The 16,639-nt window shown below is 33.5% G+C and overlaps 3 protein-coding genes across 6 annotated transcripts; all 3 read right to left on the bottom strand.

Moving 5' to 3' along the window:
• Window positions 1–37: 37 nt before the first annotated feature.
• LOC117779578 (cullin-3) lies at window positions 38–8,940 on the bottom strand. 2 transcript variants are annotated; one of them, XM_034615807.1, is made up of 11 exons: window positions 8,739–8,940; window positions 7,848–8,104; window positions 5,418–5,801; window positions 3,748–4,509; window positions 3,513–3,683; window positions 2,511–2,681; window positions 2,328–2,442; window positions 1,543–1,685; window positions 1,263–1,486; window positions 1,057–1,195; window positions 824–976 (listed from the first exon to the last, which is right to left on the bottom strand). In XM_034615807.1, exons 2-11 carry the CDS (start codon window positions 7,905–7,907, stop codon window positions 824–826), a joined length of 2,322 nt encoding a protein of 773 aa, XP_034471698.1. In that variant the 5' UTR covers window positions 7,908–8,104; window positions 8,739–8,940. The 2 variants fall into 2 exon arrangements, with proteins under 2 accessions (XP_034471697.1, XP_034471698.1); XM_034615806.1 differs by lacking the exons at window positions 7,848–8,104; window positions 8,739–8,940 and adding an exon at window positions 5,907–6,496 and having other exon boundaries at window positions 38–976.
• A 737-nt stretch (window positions 8,941–9,677) lies between these two features.
• On the bottom strand, window positions 9,678–13,431 carry LOC117781730. Of its 3 annotated transcripts, none has more exons than XM_034618545.1 (3): window positions 12,846–13,431; window positions 9,880–10,559; window positions 9,678–9,820 (listed from the first exon to the last, which is right to left on the bottom strand). In XM_034618545.1, the coding sequence occupies exons 1-3, from the start codon at window positions 13,285–13,287 to the stop codon at window positions 9,779–9,781; spliced, it is 1,164 nt and encodes a 387-aa protein (XP_034474436.1). In that variant the 5' UTR covers window positions 13,288–13,431; the 3' UTR covers window positions 9,678–9,778. The 3 variants fall into 3 exon arrangements, with proteins under 3 accessions (XP_034474436.1, XP_034474434.1, XP_034474435.1); XM_034618543.1 differs by lacking the exon at window positions 12,846–13,431 and adding an exon at window positions 10,616–11,136; XM_034618544.1 differs by lacking the exons at window positions 9,678–9,820; window positions 9,880–10,559 and adding exons at window positions 11,840–12,054; window positions 12,114–12,793 and having other exon boundaries at window positions 12,846–13,343.
• Window positions 13,432–13,956: 525 nt separating this feature from the next.
• On the bottom strand, window positions 13,957–15,541 carry LOC117781729. The gene is made up of 3 exons (XM_034618542.1): window positions 14,983–15,541; window positions 14,248–14,924; window positions 13,957–14,181 (listed from the first exon to the last, which is right to left on the bottom strand). Exons 1-3 carry the CDS (start codon window positions 15,485–15,487, stop codon window positions 14,119–14,121), a joined length of 1,245 nt encoding a protein of 414 aa, XP_034474433.1. The 5' UTR covers window positions 15,488–15,541; the 3' UTR covers window positions 13,957–14,118.
• Window positions 15,542–16,639: the final 1,098 nt, after the last annotated feature.

Genomic DNA, 16,639 nt, shown 5'->3' with positions numbered 1-16,639 from the left:
GGAAGAGGGGAAAGGAGAGGATACAGACGTATAAATGTACATCAAACGCTCACTAAATTTATTATTCATTTATAAATTTATTATTTTAGCTATATTTATACTGCTGCTTAGAATTAAGTTTTTGCATTATGCATTAATTCTTATTTTTTTTGCTTCGCGTACGCTTCTCCATCCATAGTATGTGTGTGTGTGTGTATTATTGGGTGTGATTTTAGATGTGTGTGATTGTGATAGTGTGTATATATATATATATATGTATATATATATATATATGGGCTTATTGCTATACAATTTTCATTTTATGTCATGGTTGCTGGTTGGAAAATTTGTGTTAAATAAATTGCAAAAATTTTAGAAAATCATTTGTTTTTCATTTTTGTGAATAGTCGAAATTATATTATGGATAGCAATGGCAAGGGAGAAGAGAAAGAGAGTGCAGATGCAGAGGCTGCTTAAGATCATCTCAAGATGATCAATAACTGTTCAATTTTGAGTGTCAGGCTTACAAATTTAGCACTTGTCTATTGCGTTTTATAATTCTATTTAACATCTCTTGGTCGAAATATATATATGATTCCAGTTTTGGGTGCCTTCATTAAAATTGTGGATTGTGTGTGCTCCAATTGATATATATATATATATGCATAAGTTACGAATTATGATTGTGCTTGTACGGAAATAGGAGGCGTTGGAGATGTGGAAACTGTTTGACTTGTTGTGTGGTAAATGAATATAGCTTTCGATTGCAAATAATGAGTATGTGCCAACTGATTGAAATGAGTGGGGGCTGAGGGTGTTAATTTTTTTTCGATTTTGTTATCCTTTAAGCCAAATAGATGTACACCTTGCGATCCTCTGGCGTTCGCGCCAGATATTCACGCTCGATAAGGCCTTCGATGCGCTTCTTGATGAACACGGGCGAGGGCAAGAAACGTGACTTCAACTGCGTCGTGACGTCCGAGACCAGCAGGTTGTGCTGTAAAACAGATGACAACAAAATCAAGTTAACAAATGTGATAAGAATAGTGATGATAAGAGTACAGATGATCAACTAACCGCCATACGCTTGCGCGCCTTCATAATGCGCACAATGGCCGCCTCAATTTCATGCTTTCGATCCTCATCCACTTTGCCGCGCGTCTCCTTGCGTTCCGGCTCCGATTCGCCCTTGGCAGCGACCGTTTGTATCTTAACCCTACAGCAAGAGCAACAAGAGAGACAGCATTAAGTGGTATTTACATTTGATGTTAGATTTAAATCACCTGTGGAATTTGGAGACAAATGCATCGTTCACATAAAACTCGTCCGAGGGCTCAATGTCTTTTGTTTTCGTCTTGGAGTTGCGCACTAGCAATCGCTGTGCGGGTTTGCCCATTGACAGCGATTGCAGTGCGCGAACCAGCTCCCGTTCCGGTATGTCCGTCTCCTGGTGTATATCATCATAGGTCAGCACATCCCGATTGTTAAACAACAGCAACACGCACATCTACAACACAGGGAATTATTCATTTTGTTGGGTTATAAGCTGATTGTTGTACTTACCTGGTAGGTGGACACTTGTAGTATATGCTTGCGTGTTGTGGTCGGCACAGCACAGCCACTTGAACTTGAGCTTGGCCCATCCTTGTCCTTGTCGCTGTCATTCGCTTTACGGCCGTAGAATACGGCATTTATATAGGCAGTGCCTAGAAAAAAACATTTAACATTTCAAAAATTACATAAAAATTCTATCAGTTGATTAGTTAACAATTTCTTTGAATTACTTTAGTAAAAATGTAAAACAAAATAAATTATTTAGAAATTATAAGATAATCAAATATTAATAAAAAAAAAAAAAAGGGTGGACCCACCAGACTTTGGCGATTTCTTAACTAAGATTTGGCGATTTCTTTATTATTATTATATTTCTATCATTTCAAATCAAACAAAATCTCATAAAACGAAAGGTGTATTATCAAAACTTAAAGGCATTTATGATCTATTGGTCAACATATTGGTCATATAAGTTTTATTACCCTAAAGATTATTTGTACTTTATATTAATTGCTAATTTTAAATGGTTCTTTTAATTGTATCTTAAATGAATAATAATAATCTATTTGTATAATAACAATAAAATAAGAGTTATTATATGAAATCTCAAAAAATATACACTTAAGTATTATTTAAAAATTGAAATGTAATTTATTTAAAAATACAAATTTTTTGATATCCCAAAAATTAGTTAGTCTGGGATATTGCATTATTTCAGTTTATATTGTTTACATATGATTTATTTTGTAACTCTTATTATATATGTGTGAATAGTCTGATCAATCTGAACTCACCCATTTGCGGCTGTAACGTCAGCTGCCGACCTGAGTGCTTGTCCAGATAGAACTTCTTGAACACCTCAAATGCCTCGCGTGGCGCTGATGGTATGTTGCAATTAGGCGTTGCCGTCTGTAAGATTCAAAGAAATAGGGACATTTAATAAATAATTTATATTATATAGTTTAGTTGCGACTTGCCTGTGTGGGCCAAAATCCAGTGGTCAATATGCGAACCGTTAGCTCCACGCCACTCAATGACAGATTGTTATTATTTACATAACTCTTAAACTCATCCATAATTGTATTTGATACGGACATATCCTTGAACATACCCTCCAGCTTTGATGTAAATTGACAGCCACATTCAGTCTGCAAAAAGACGATGAAGCCGTTACGGTTAAAAATGTGGTTACGGGTAAAAAATGAATTTGAAATTTTTAGTATTCAATATTCCAAAGGGAAAAATAATTTTTAAACAAATTAAATAATAGTTCAATGCAAAATGATGTAAGATGCCAAACCCTGATCAAAATGATGAAAATTGGTAAAATTTTAACGATGTTGTGAATGATTAAAGTTGGTCAGACCTTTGATCTATCAACTTTACAAGTCCAAATTTTTGTTAAATTTGACATGATTCTTTACAGAAAAATGAAACGTCTCAGAATTAAGTTTAAAGTGTTGTTTTATACTAATTACGATATAAGGAGTTGATTAAAAGTGAGAGCTTGAGATTTAAAATTTTGAATTTTCAAATATTCAAAGGGGGGACCCTTACCATTAACATGGAATCATGGCTATGATAGTCGAAATATAATAAAATTTTCTAAATGAACAAAATTTAAATGCAGATTGAAATTAAAGGTAAAATCATGATCAAAATGACATTCCATTTGAAAATCGGTTCAGTTTTCACTGAGTTATGACAGTTTGAAGTAGGTTAGACCTTTCATCTAGCAACTTTACAAGTCAAAATTTTGGTTGAATTTTACATAATTTACAAAAAAATTAAAGGTCTCAGAACCTAATTTAAAGTTTTTTTTTTAAACTAATTATGATATTGGGAGTCGATTAAAAGTGATAAATTGAGATTTAAAGTTATCAAATCTCAAAAGGGACCCTTTAATTTAAAAAAGAAAATAAGATCCAGTCCAAGATTCGGTACCGATTTCGGTATTGTTTGCTGGTCTTAATACTTGCCTTTAGTTTGGATATCATATTCTTTTCAAAGTCATCTGAGACTGATTTGTTGAGCAGCAAACGTTTGGCCAAATGTGTCTTGTAGTAGCGCTCAAACACATCCTTTTCGAGTAGAAAGCGGAACAGCACCATTGTTTTATCCAAAATGGTCTCAATTTCCTGTTCGCTCATCTGCAAAATAATTGACATTAATTAGTGAATATATAGCCGATTTAATAAACTATATACAACTTACGCCCTTGCCACCCTTTTTCAGTTTATCATCGATGAAGAGCGATAGATACTCGGGTGATTTGTTGTTCAGATTGAGAAAATGCTCGAAATCAGCTGAGATGACATTCTTGAATAGTCGATCGTTGCTAAATGAATGTAGTAAGAATTGATCAAATCGATCCTTGAGATCGAGCAAGTTTTGGACAAATGTTATTGGATTTGTATTGCCGTTCTCCTCCTCCTTGACCAGCATGCTGCCCTGTTCGCGCAGATATGCCGACATTGTGTCGGCTATCACCTTGAGGCCCTCCTCTTTAAGTCTCGAGAATAGTTTATATGTGCATGCCAAGTCCTCAGTTTTCGAATTCTTAATCATGTACACCACACCCGAATTTTCCATTTCCACAATGGTTCGCATATGTTTTTTAATCAGCTCCTCCTCAACGACACGCACAATTCTCGGCTCCGTATCCTTATCCAAATAGAGTGCCGCACGTGATGATTCTTCCGTGATGCGGGCCTCCACTTTCTTAATGTAAACGCCAGCGTTATTCTCCGCAAGAAAGTTTTGCGATTCGAACTTGTAAAAGGCCGCCGACTGTGATAGGAATGGCTTCTCAAAGTCCTCCTCATAAACGGTGCGTGAATTGATGCCCAATGTGATGAGCATTGTGCATGCATTCTTGATCGCCAAATGATTGATTGCCTCACCATGACGCTCCTCCAATACCATGCCTAGTAGTTTTTCCCTTAGCGCCTTTTGTATCTCCGGAAAGCGAACCACCTAAAGAAAAGAAGACCGTTAATTATATTAACTATTACTATTTATAAAATACTTTAAATTATAAATTTCTAAATATTGTGTGCAAATTTCAGCTTCCTATGTCTTATAGTTTGTGCTGTGCAATGATCAGTGAATGACTGAATCAGGACAAAGAGTAATATATATATATATATATAAATTTGTTGATTTTCATAAAAATTTTTAAATATTTTATAACCTCTAAGACCAACTTCTAAAATAATGAACACAGATAAGTCAAATAATTTTTGTTAAAAAATTAATTACTTTTTTAGTTATTGTAATTAAACGGATAAGTGTCTTGAGACACACTTACGTATTTTAGGGTTAAATACTTCCAGACTTTATATTTTTGCTTTTTCAGTAAACTTAAAATATATTTTTTGTTTATCACAGCTTCCTTTTTTTAATTTAAATTTTTATAAATAATAAAACTAAATTATGAAAAAATATTTTGTCAAAATAAGAGTGATAGAAGAATCATTAAAAATGATTTAGAGTCTACAGTTTTGAAAAGTTTTTATATGAGTTAAAATTGAAATTATCTATTTAATTTGTTCATTTCAAATTATAGTTTTAAATTTTGTATAAAATATTAAATTTTATAATTAAGAAAAATGCAACGCACATAATAAAAGCTAAAAAATGTAAAATCGTAGTTTTCAATTGTATATTCAAATTTGTATAAGTAATTAAATTAAATGTTAAATAGATTTTCAATTTTTATAATAAAGACATGTATGAACATAAATATGCACATAATAAAAGTAACAAAAAATATTCTACAAGTTTTGTAGTATTTATAAAATAATGATATTTTTTTAGTTTTGTAGTATATTATTTCCCAATGCAAGAAAATTAGTGATAAAAATAGAAATACAGTAACTTACCTGATCCCTGAACAGTATAAGACCCAGATTATAGACATTATCGAGGCCACGCTGCTGCACATAAACCCGATCCATATACATGAGTATGTCGCGTATCATGACCATTGATGTCTGATGATCGGTCCAGGCCTGATTCAATTTGGGCAGAAAATTGCTGTGCAAACTCTCGAGCACCTCCTGTCGCACCTTTTGCTCCAAATGCTCGGAGACAACCTCTCGGAGACCGTAGTATAGGCGGGTGCCATGCTTATGGAGTACCATGTTATAGGCATTGCGATATAGCTGCTCAAATGATAATCCCGAATTGTTTTTCTTCTGTATCTCCTGTATGGCATTCTTCAATGTGGCCCAAATGCTTTCCACATACTTTTCATCCATGGAGGCCTGCAAAAATGCAAAGAGTTTGTGAAGGGAATATGTTAATAAATCATGGTAAATATATATAAATATATATAGATATTTTGTTGTTTTTGGGGAATTGGGTCTAACATTGAATGCACGACGTTTATACTCGGGCAGCCACAATGGATACTTGCGTCCAATATCACGCAATTGTGTTGAACCAGCAGTCGGATTAACCGCTCCGACTCCGGCACCATTTGTTGTTCCTCTCACGGAGTGCTCACTGTGCGGGGGCATTGCGGTGGTGCTGCCAGCTGTGGCACGCACATTGAGTGGCACAACATGCTGTGGTTGATTGCGTTGTTGCTGTGATTGCTGCCCCAAAATATTGCGAGTATTGCGGGAGCGCAAATTGAAATTATTGGAGCCAGCGACAATACGAGCATTTGTGCTTGGATAATAATGGGAATGGGAATGGGAGTGGGAATGGGATTGAGAATGGGATTGAAATTGGGAATGGTATTGAGAATGCGAGTGCGTTTGCAAATAGGGATATTTAAATTATTTGGCTGATTATTGTTGCCTGAGGAGGATGATGAGGATAATGATGAGGATGTTGATGTTGAGGCAGCAAAGAGTGCAATTCTCGGATCATGACTGTACATCGATGGCCCGGCTCCACTTTGGGAGCCAAGCGCACGCTCCCAACTATAACGATGCTCCCCAATTATGTAAAAGGACTGAAACTGAGACTCTTCCAAATCTGCATCCGAATCCGGCTCCTGTTGTTGCTGTTGCTGTTGACGTTGACGTTCACGACGCTGTTGCTGTTGTTGGCCCGCCGATCGGCTGCCGTTTGACGTTGGCCTTATTGACATCCGCCGGTGTGACGTTAACGTCCCACAAATGTCCCGAATGTGACCAAGTCCAATTCCAATTCCAGGTCGTCATCAATGCCTCTTCCTTTTTGCTTACTCTGGGCGTCTCTCGTCTCTCTCTGTCTCTGTCTGTCTGTGAGTGTTTGTGTGTTGGTAAACAACAACAATTTGTCGAAACTAAGTTGAGATTGAAAGTAACTTAAAAACTAAAATGTGATGAAACAACAAAAAATTAGATATTTCATCAAATTTCAACCCTGACACAAGTTTTTGATACAAAAAAAAAACAAAACAGTGTTAGACAGCGGTTATCAGCCTGCTAAGCTAGATCAGTTATGTACACATATAAACATACTATATATAATATACATACATACATATATGTATCTTATCGGTATTAAATGCTGCCTCATCATGCTTACCGGCAACTACTTCTATTTGCACTTTTCGACCCTGTACTTTACACATGTACAAAGGGTCTATTGTGGTTTTTATAGGTATAATAAGGCTTGATCAGGTTCGAAAAAGGAGTCGAAAGATCTTACATACTTTAAGGAATCCTAAAAAAATTTCGACTAATAATACTTTGAATATCAACATTTGGAAACAAAAATTAAAATTTGATTGGGAAATTAAAAGATATACAAATGTATACAAATTTGGTAGGCAAAATTTAAAAAACATTATTAAATAAAATTATGGAAATCTGTAATACGATAAAAAAATAAGCATTTAACTATTAAGTAATTTTTAATTTCTTTGAGTAAATCTAAGAGTTAAAATCAATGCTTAGGAATAAAATCTACGAATTTTCATTCATTCAGATAATTTTCAAAAATTAATTTTACTATTATTCAAACATATTTTTAATTTAAACTATATATAAGTAAACCTTATTTGAATAATGAATAACGAAGTATCTATAAATTTGATAAATTCAATATATACAATTGACTATTATTTAACCTTTTTTTTTAATAAAAAAAAAAATAATAATAAAACTTAACTTTTCTAAAAAAACAGGAAGTAAAAACAAGGATTATCTAATTGATTCATTCCTTTTGTCACAGTTAAATTTTTTGAGATCATCTCTTGTTTGAATGGTGTCATTAGCATTATTAGGTTTATAATTCGCTTTCTTATACAATAATTACAGGGTCTCTCACAGTCGGATTCGTTTAATTGTTGCCATTGTGACTAGTTGACTTACCGGAAAAGCGCGTATGCGCATTTTGCCCTCCTTCTTTGGAGGATTGCCGCGCAGATTCATGTTCTGCAGTCGTTGACAACACTGCTCCTCTCTCTCTCTCTCTCTTTCCACTTTTCCAGCACGCTGGCCGGCAGCTAATCAAAAAGCTTCCGCAGCAACAGCGACGTCGACGGCTTTTCGTATGGTTCTTCTGCTGGTAAACAAACGATTACGTCGGTTGCTCCGTCTTCCTCTTCGTTCTTCTTGTTGTTGCTCGGCTAAGGAGCGCGCGAAAAGGAAGAAAAGAAATGTAAAAGTTGAAAGCTCACTTTATTTGTTTGTTTATTTTTTGCACATTCGCTGCGACTGCGGATTATGTCTCTTTGTTTCAGAATTTCAATTCTCTCTCTCTCTCTCGCTCGCCCTCGTCACCTCCTTCGCTCAGCTGCTCTCTCCCTCTCTGGCTCTCACTGTAGATCTTTTCAGAAACTCAACGACATATAGACACACACAAACATCAACGATAGGCGCAAAATAAAAGAGAAATGTAAAAAGAAAAACTCACACGGAGCGCTAGAAATTCGTCGCTGCGATGAATAATTGTTATGCGTATATGTTTGTATGTATGTATGTGCGCTAGTGTGTGCGTCCAACTGCATGTAATTGTACAATTTTGCAAATTTAAAAGCAACTTTAATGCGCTGCCGCAGCTTTAAATGCTAACTTGAAATATTTGTTGTCTTTGGCAGAAAACTGTGTAGCTTCTTTTATTTTCCTTTCTTTTTTTCTTTTTGCTATTTCACTTTTTCATACATGGCAAAGAGACCAACTGTGTTAGTGTGTGTGTGTTTTTGCTGTCTGTGCATGTAAGTGTGTGTTTGCTGCTTTCTGTTGCTATTGTTGTTGTTGTACCTGCTTTTTGCGTTTGCGGCGTTCACTTTTTGTTTTTCACTTAAATATTTAAAATCACTTGTTTAGCGTTCCTGCCACAGTTTATTGTTCAGTTTATTGTGATTTATTACGTTATCATGCATTGCAATTTGTATTGATATTAGAGTTGGTCGTTTCGTTCTGAAAAAGTTCAAATGAACGGGTCAGTGAAATGAACCAGTGAGCTTGTTCAGTCATTCATCACAAATGTATCGATCATTTTGCAGTTGCTCCGTTTTAATTTATTTTTCTTCACATTACTTAAACTTTTTACACAAAAAAATTCAAATAATTTACAATGAAGCAAGGGTTTCTTAATTATTTACAAATTTACAAATAAACGAGTGAACTTATTAAGCAAGTTAATCTTGGAGTCGCAACTCTAATACACACCAGGGATGATATTACAAATTTGTAATAGGTGGCAGCCTTAAAAACCAGAAAAATTACCGATAGGTTAAAAGTCTGGACTACTGTTTAATAAAGATGCTAAGTAAACTAATTAAAAATTCCGATTTGAATTGTGCGCCGCCAATCTTAAAATCGTTTCGATTAAGTTCAATTAAGCAACTACACACCAATGTGAGCCAAAAGGTGTGGCAGCATTGGTCACGAAAATTAACTGGCACCGCTTGCTCCCACAAAAAGGTACATTTCAGTATTAGATCATTTTGCTAGTAAACCGAATGGTAGCGGTCGGCCGAAAGGCTAGAATATACCGATTATATATAGACACGATTGCCGTTTGAATATAATGCGCGCTTTTAAGTGTGCTTCATTTTTAATGCGCAAATTAAAAAACAATTTTTTTTAGTTATTTAATTAAATTAAAGCTATTTTATACATGACAGGTTTTCGTTGTATTCCCTGTTTTGAATAATTGGCTTATTAATAATGACGACTTGCGCTTGCAATTTTATAATATTAAAGACTGTTATTATTTATTATTTCATAGTTTTATAATCCATGTAATTCATCATACACTAATAAAAATATATAATCCATGAAAAACTAGTTTAGCCTTAACACAAATTTAAGAGGTTTGACTTCGGATGGACTGCAAGCTGAAATGAAATAAATAATTTAGTATATATCTATTATATAGCATTAAAATATTATTTACTTGATTTATTAAATCCGTTTTGAATATTATATAGCAAATGATAGTGAGTTTGAACGGCAGATCAGGTTGAGTGCCCTTCTTCTCCAATTTATCCAGTAGTACAGGAATAAATTCCTCATCGATGTCATCACAGCGACAAGTTAATTCCTTTAGTGAAGAACATTCTTTCACCAATCGCAAAATATCGAATTGTGTCAATGTTCTCGACTCAATTTTTTCTAATGGCATTTTGACAAGTTGATCAAAAGCATTTGGTAAAATTTCTCTGAAGGAAAGTTGCTTGAGTGCTTGAAATTCAGCAATATGTGAAATTTCCTCAGAGTCCAGAGTTAAAAAGTGTATGTGAAGACCTTTTAGCTGGTTTTTGTATCGGTTGCTCAAGTAGGAACCAAAACTATTTACGTAAATTTCCGACCATACATCTATGTTAAGGCGTAAAAGTTTTGAAAAATATGGAAATATTTGTATATTACTATAATTGCTTGGTGTCAATTCGATCATGGATAACTTCTCCAACTGTGTACAATGTTTAGCCAAATAATTTAGCGTAGTTGTATCAAGATGACATATTGTTAACACACGTAAATGTCCAAGTAATGGCAAGATATCGGTAATTTCATCGGTGTCAATAGCTTCAATCCTGAGTTCCTCCAATTGAATCAATTTGTTCAATTGCACTCCTGTAAATTTATACAACTATTACTTACAATATTCTCTATAAGTCAAATTAACTTACTTTCACTTTTTTTTAAAGACCAAAAATAAAAGTGAAGAGAACGTAAATTTGTTAAACTTTGAAATGATTTAATTAGGCTAGCATTTGTATGCTCTCCCAAATGTTCCATTCCAATATGCTCGAGCATTTTTAGTTTTGGTAAATTTTCTTCAAGTTTCTTAATATTGGCGTTTCTGACATCGAAAATTATTTTCTCCAAATTCGGGCAGAATTTAGCAGCAGTCTCCACCAATACTCCTGAGTCAGCAACATTAACGCTGTCGATTGATTTGAGACTTGGACCCCACCATTCCAAAAAAAAATCATAATATGCGACATATTCAAAAACTTCATCAAAACAAATTTCACTTCGAACTTCTTTACGACTGTGTTCAGCAAATGCATCCCATAGTTTTGGATGTGTTCTGGCAAAGTTTATCTTATCATCAATTGTTTCAATTTGCTCGCAGATAAGTATTAGAATTTCCGGTGGTAAATCTAAAACGGAAAAATCCATTTTGTTGGCTCCAAGTTTCAAGCGTTCTTTTCGGTAAATCACGATTTTCTTACTAAGCTATTCTGACAGCACAGCTGTAAGTCGATTGGGCGACACTGAGAGAAGAAGGCTGCCAGACCTGCTCAATTCGGACTCTAAAAAAAATAAGGGCTGCCACACTCGGTGCAATTTAATGCGAGCAGTGCGAACTTGGCGTAAATTTAAATTTGGAGCACAAAAAAAAAAATCACGCCAACTGTTTGGAAACTCTGATTGAACTATTTAGCGAAACCCACTTTGTTTTTAAGTAAAACCAATTTTTCAAAATTTCTCAACAAAAGTAATTTTTTGTTCTTTGGTTAATCATTTAATTTTAGCATTCGGTTGTTATCGCTATAACACTTTAAATTGCCATAATGGGGCATTTCGATGGACTAGCTAACATTTCAGCTGGTCATATTCAGGTACGTTTCAGAGGTCTTTAGAGATTTTGAAGAGAATTGCTTTTGAAAACATCCGTTCGAAATGTCGGTGCCCCTTTATGTCAGAGATGTAATTTTTTCGAACAATTTGAACTCAATTATTTAATTAAAATACATTTTAATTCAATATAATAAATACTTAATTTTTTCAAATCTATCAATAATTTTATACACATTTGAAAGCAATAGTTTCTTATTTTTGTGAACACAAACAATTAATTTTGGGCTCTCGCCTAAAAAAAATGTTAAATTTTCAATGCGTGTCAATATTTTAAATTTCAAATAAATATATTTGATTTCTTTTTTTTAAATGAATGTTGAATGTTTGGAAAAAGGACATTCTGACATCCTGAAATATGCAATTATTTCTTATTTCTTTGTTTTGATTTCTTTAACAATTTTACTTGCTGTCAGACTTAATATAGCGTTATTATATCGAGTAGTTTCAAGTTCAATAGATTTGAATTCGGTTTAGATGCCAGCTAAAATGATATAAATAATTATTCAACTATATATCTAATGTAGAACATAAATTATTTACTTGGGTAACAAACTTTGTTCTGAATTCAATGGGAATTGTGATATTGAGCTTGAAAGGTTGATCTGCTTGGATGCCTTTTGCCTGTAGAGTATCTAGTAGTATGGGTAGAAATTCCTTATCGATGTTATAACAACGACAAGCTAGATCCTTTAATGATGAACTTTCTTTCACCAATCGCAAAATAGCATTTTGGGTTAAAGTTTTAATCCATAGTTGTTCTAATGGCATCCCGACAAGTCTATCAAAAGAACTTGATAGAACCTTCTTACAAAAGAGCTGCTTCAGGTCTCGGAATTTAGAGATATGTGCCATTTCGTTTTCATACAGAGTTAAATCTCGCATGCCAAAAGTTTGTATCTGATTTTGGTATCGTTTGTCCAAGTCGCCGATAAAATTATATACTTGAATTTCACAGCATGATTGGATGTCAAGGTATAACAATTTCGGAAAATATGGAAATGGTGTCAAGTTACTATAATTCTTTGGAATCAATTCCAATATGAATAATTTCTGCAGCTTTGTACAATATTCAGCCATATGACTAAGTGCCATTGTATTAATTTTAGATATTTGTAATATACGTAAATGTCCGAGTAAATTTGATATATTGTTTATATACTCAACTTCAACAGAACTAATCGTCAGCTCCTCCAATTGAATTAATTTGTTCAATTGTTCTACTGTAAATTAATAAAAGTATTAAAAGTTTTTATGCAATTCAATTTAACTTACTTTCATTCTTATTTAAAGACCAAAAATATAAGTGCAGAGAGCGTAGATTTGTTAGATTTTGCAATGATTTAATCAGGCTAGAATTATTATGCTTGATATTCAAATGTGCATGCATTTTTATATCCTTGATCATTCTTAGTTTTGACAAATTTTCTTCAAGTTTCTTAATATTGGCTCCCCTGAACCCAACAGCAATTTGCTCCAAATCGGGACAGAATCTTGAAGCAGTCTCCACCAATTCTCCCGAGTCAAGAAAACCATCGCTATTGTCGATTGATGTGAGATTTGAGCCCCACCATTCCAAAATAAAATCCCAATGTTTGACATACTTATAATCTTTTTCGCTTCCAAAACAAAATTTCACTTTGAGCTTCTTTACGATTGTGATAAATAAATGATTTCCATAATTTTGGATGAGCTCTGGCAAAGTTTTTCCTATCATTAAATATTATAATTTGTTCGCAAATTAAAACTAAAATTTCAGCAGGTAAATCTAAAATGTTAAGATTCATTTTACTTTTATTAATTTCGCACGTTCTTTCAAAATTTAGAAAGCTATGGAAAGGCTATCGTCACTAGACTTTTACCTCGTAAAAAGGCTTCCTTTACAAAATATCAGAAATTTTGTGAATTTCGTATGCTTCTGACATTGATATTTTAACAGAATGCTATCAATATGCTTACTCTGAATTCCAAAAACCAAACAAATGGGGTTGTCCCGTTAATAGAGGTCACAAAATTGTTCGTTTTCGGATTATAGGGTATATTTGTATTAGAAAATAGTTTATTAAATTATTTAGCTATTCAATTAACATTTAGTGCCTGAGTTATCGTGTTGTTTAAATGATCGAGATGGTACTGTGTTATTTAAACCAGCTTATAAATTGTATAAAAACTTCGTAATTATATAACATGGAAAAAGATTTAAAAAATGATTTATTTGATTATTTTTTGTTTTGTGTACAAACAATATAATTCGAATTTGAGGTGCGCTTTTAATTGATTATAAAAATAAAAAATTAATTTAAAAAATGTTTTTCGCAGGCAGATCTTCTGTCTTATACATAAAATTTTGTTGAAAATTATAAAGGTATTTCAAATATTTTGTGGATATCATTATGTGTATATATATTTTATTACATAACGTTTTACATTAAATTTAATACCTGAGTTTTTGTGTTGCATCAATTTTCGAGATTGTACTGTACTATGTAATTTATATGCTTAAGTGCATATTTAGTTTGTTTTTTACAAATTATTTCTTACATACTTGTTAAAAGCCTAAAAAACCGTATAGTGTTAAGTCCAGTAGATTTGAATGCGGTCTGGATGCCATCTGAAATAACATAAACAATAAATTAATATATATATATATATTTTTTATATAACACGTTTTATTTACCTGATTTCTTAAACGGTCATTGATTTCCACTCGATTTGCCATAGTGATCTTAAACGGCCGATCTGGTTGAAAGTCCTTCTTCTTCAATATAAACAAGACCATTGGTATAAAATCCTTATTAATGTCTTCACAATTAAAAGTTAATTCCTTTAGTGATGGACATTTTATCATCAGTCCGAAAATGTCCATTTGAGTTAAGGACGTTATCCATATCTTCTCCAATGGCATTCTCAGAAGAATATCAAAAGCGCTTGGTAGAACTTTCTTAGCGTAGAGTTGCTTTAAAGCTAAAAGTTTCGAAATATGCGTCATTTCATTTTCGCTCAGTGTTAAATCCCGAATGCCAAGAGTTTGGATCTGGTTACTATACCGATTTCCCAAGTGGGAGATAAATCTATGTAGGTGGGCTTCCCTACATATATATATGTCAAGGTGCGTAAGTTTCGGAAAATATGGAAAAATGAATATATTATTTGTCGATATCAAGTCTGATATGATCAATTTCTCCAGTTTTGTACAATGTTTAGCCAAATAATTTAGCGTTTTGGTTTGAGTTCTTCCAACTCGTAATACACGTAAATGTCCAAGTATTTTGGATATATCCAATAAAACTTTATCCGTATCAAGACATTCAATTTTCAATTCCTCCAATTGAGTCAACTCATTTAATTGGTTTCCTGTTAATGCATCAAAATTATTAAAATTTTTTCCAAAAATATTTCCAATTTAACTTACTTTCATTTTCATTTAAGGACCACCATTTTAAGTTTAGAGATTGTAGTTTTGTTAGAGATTGCAATGATTTAATCAGGTTATTATCTGTATGCTCCCCAAAATACTGCATTTCAATATATTCGAGCATTTTTAGTTTTGGCAAACTTTCTTCAAGTTTCTTAATATTGTTGTTGTTGACCTCGAAAACAATGTGCTCCAAATTGGGGCAGAATTTAGCAGCAATCTCGATCAACTCTGACGAATCAACACATTCGCCCCTATTGTCGATTGTCGTGAGATTTGAACCCCACCATTCCAGGAAAAAATCCCAATTCTCGGCATATTCATGATCATTATCGCTTTCAAAGTTAATTTCACTTTGAACTTCTTTACGACTGTGCTCAACAAATGCGTCCCATAGTTTCGGATGCGCTCTGGCAAAGTTTTTCTTATCATCGAACACTTTCAAATGCTCACAAATGAGTTTAAGAATATCACAAGTTAAATCCAAAATGTTAGTATTCATTTTGATATAATTTATTTCGGCAACAAGAGTCACACGTCCTCTGCGGTCAATCGCAAAATTCTTACTGAGTAATGCCGACCATGATGAAATGTTATTTCATCATGATGCCGACAGCTCAGCTGATAGTCGTTTCGGAATTACTGAGTGCAGAAGGCTGCCAGACCTGTTCAATTCGAACTCAAAGAAAGGTAAGAGTTGCCACACTCGGTGTAGTTTAATGCAAGCAGTGCGTAGTTGGCGGGAAATTCAAATTTGCGATAATGCAACCACAATTAAAAAAATAAATATTTTAAATGTCAGATTCTACTACTTACGAAAGCCATTTCTGTTAAAACTTAAAAACATAATTACTTTTACAATAAATCTATGAAAATATAAATTTTATTAATTTTTAATTTTTTAACTCAGCATTTTTACATTAGCATTTGGCTGTCATTGCTATCACTATCGACAATATTATCGACTGATTTTTTTTATATCAAAACAACAATTTAAACTGCGATAACTGCCATATTCATATTTCTGTCACAAAGTTATTTGATTAAGGACCCCGCCTAAAAGAATGCTACACTTATTTCTAAGTTTAAATAAAACGCTATTTTATTTTTGTATATTGATTTAATTGAATTACAGCCAGTTATTTAAGATGGCAAGTGAAAGCTTGTGCTTGAGCATTGACTAATAAGTTGCTTATTTCGCCAATAATATTTTAATTATGACAACTGGCAACTGTAATTTGATATTCACAAAAGTTGCTACCGCATGCGGTTTGTTTAATTGGCGATTCCTCGATCAAAAGAACACAATGTTGATAAGCAAATTACCAAATATTTACAACAAAGTTGTGAATTAAAATTGTGTATAAGTTTTCCAACTTTTGACTCCTCCAGACTCCAAAATGTTGACTTGGCTCGTGCGTGTAAATTATGCGCACTTTCACCGCGTTGGTGTTGCAAGTATTCGTTGTTGTTATTGCTGTTGTTGTTGTGGCAAGCCTGTTGTCCCTTTTTGGCTGCGTGTTGTTGTTGTTGCTGCTGAGTCGAAATTAATTAGCTGCACTTCACAGTGACTCAAGTCATTGCAACTTATTGCGTAGGTGTTTAAGCCAAATGTCTTCATGGGACAACGGCGCAGCAGGATCTTGGAGGTAGG

The sequence above is a fragment of the Drosophila innubila genome, assembly GCF_004354385.1.
Source record: "Drosophila innubila isolate TH190305 chromosome 2L unlocalized genomic scaffold, UK_Dinn_1.0 4_B_2L, whole genome shotgun sequence".
Classification (NCBI taxonomy): Eukaryota; Metazoa; Arthropoda; class Insecta; order Diptera; family Drosophilidae; genus Drosophila; species Drosophila innubila.
This window is presented reverse-complemented; position numbering and strand designations above follow the sequence as displayed.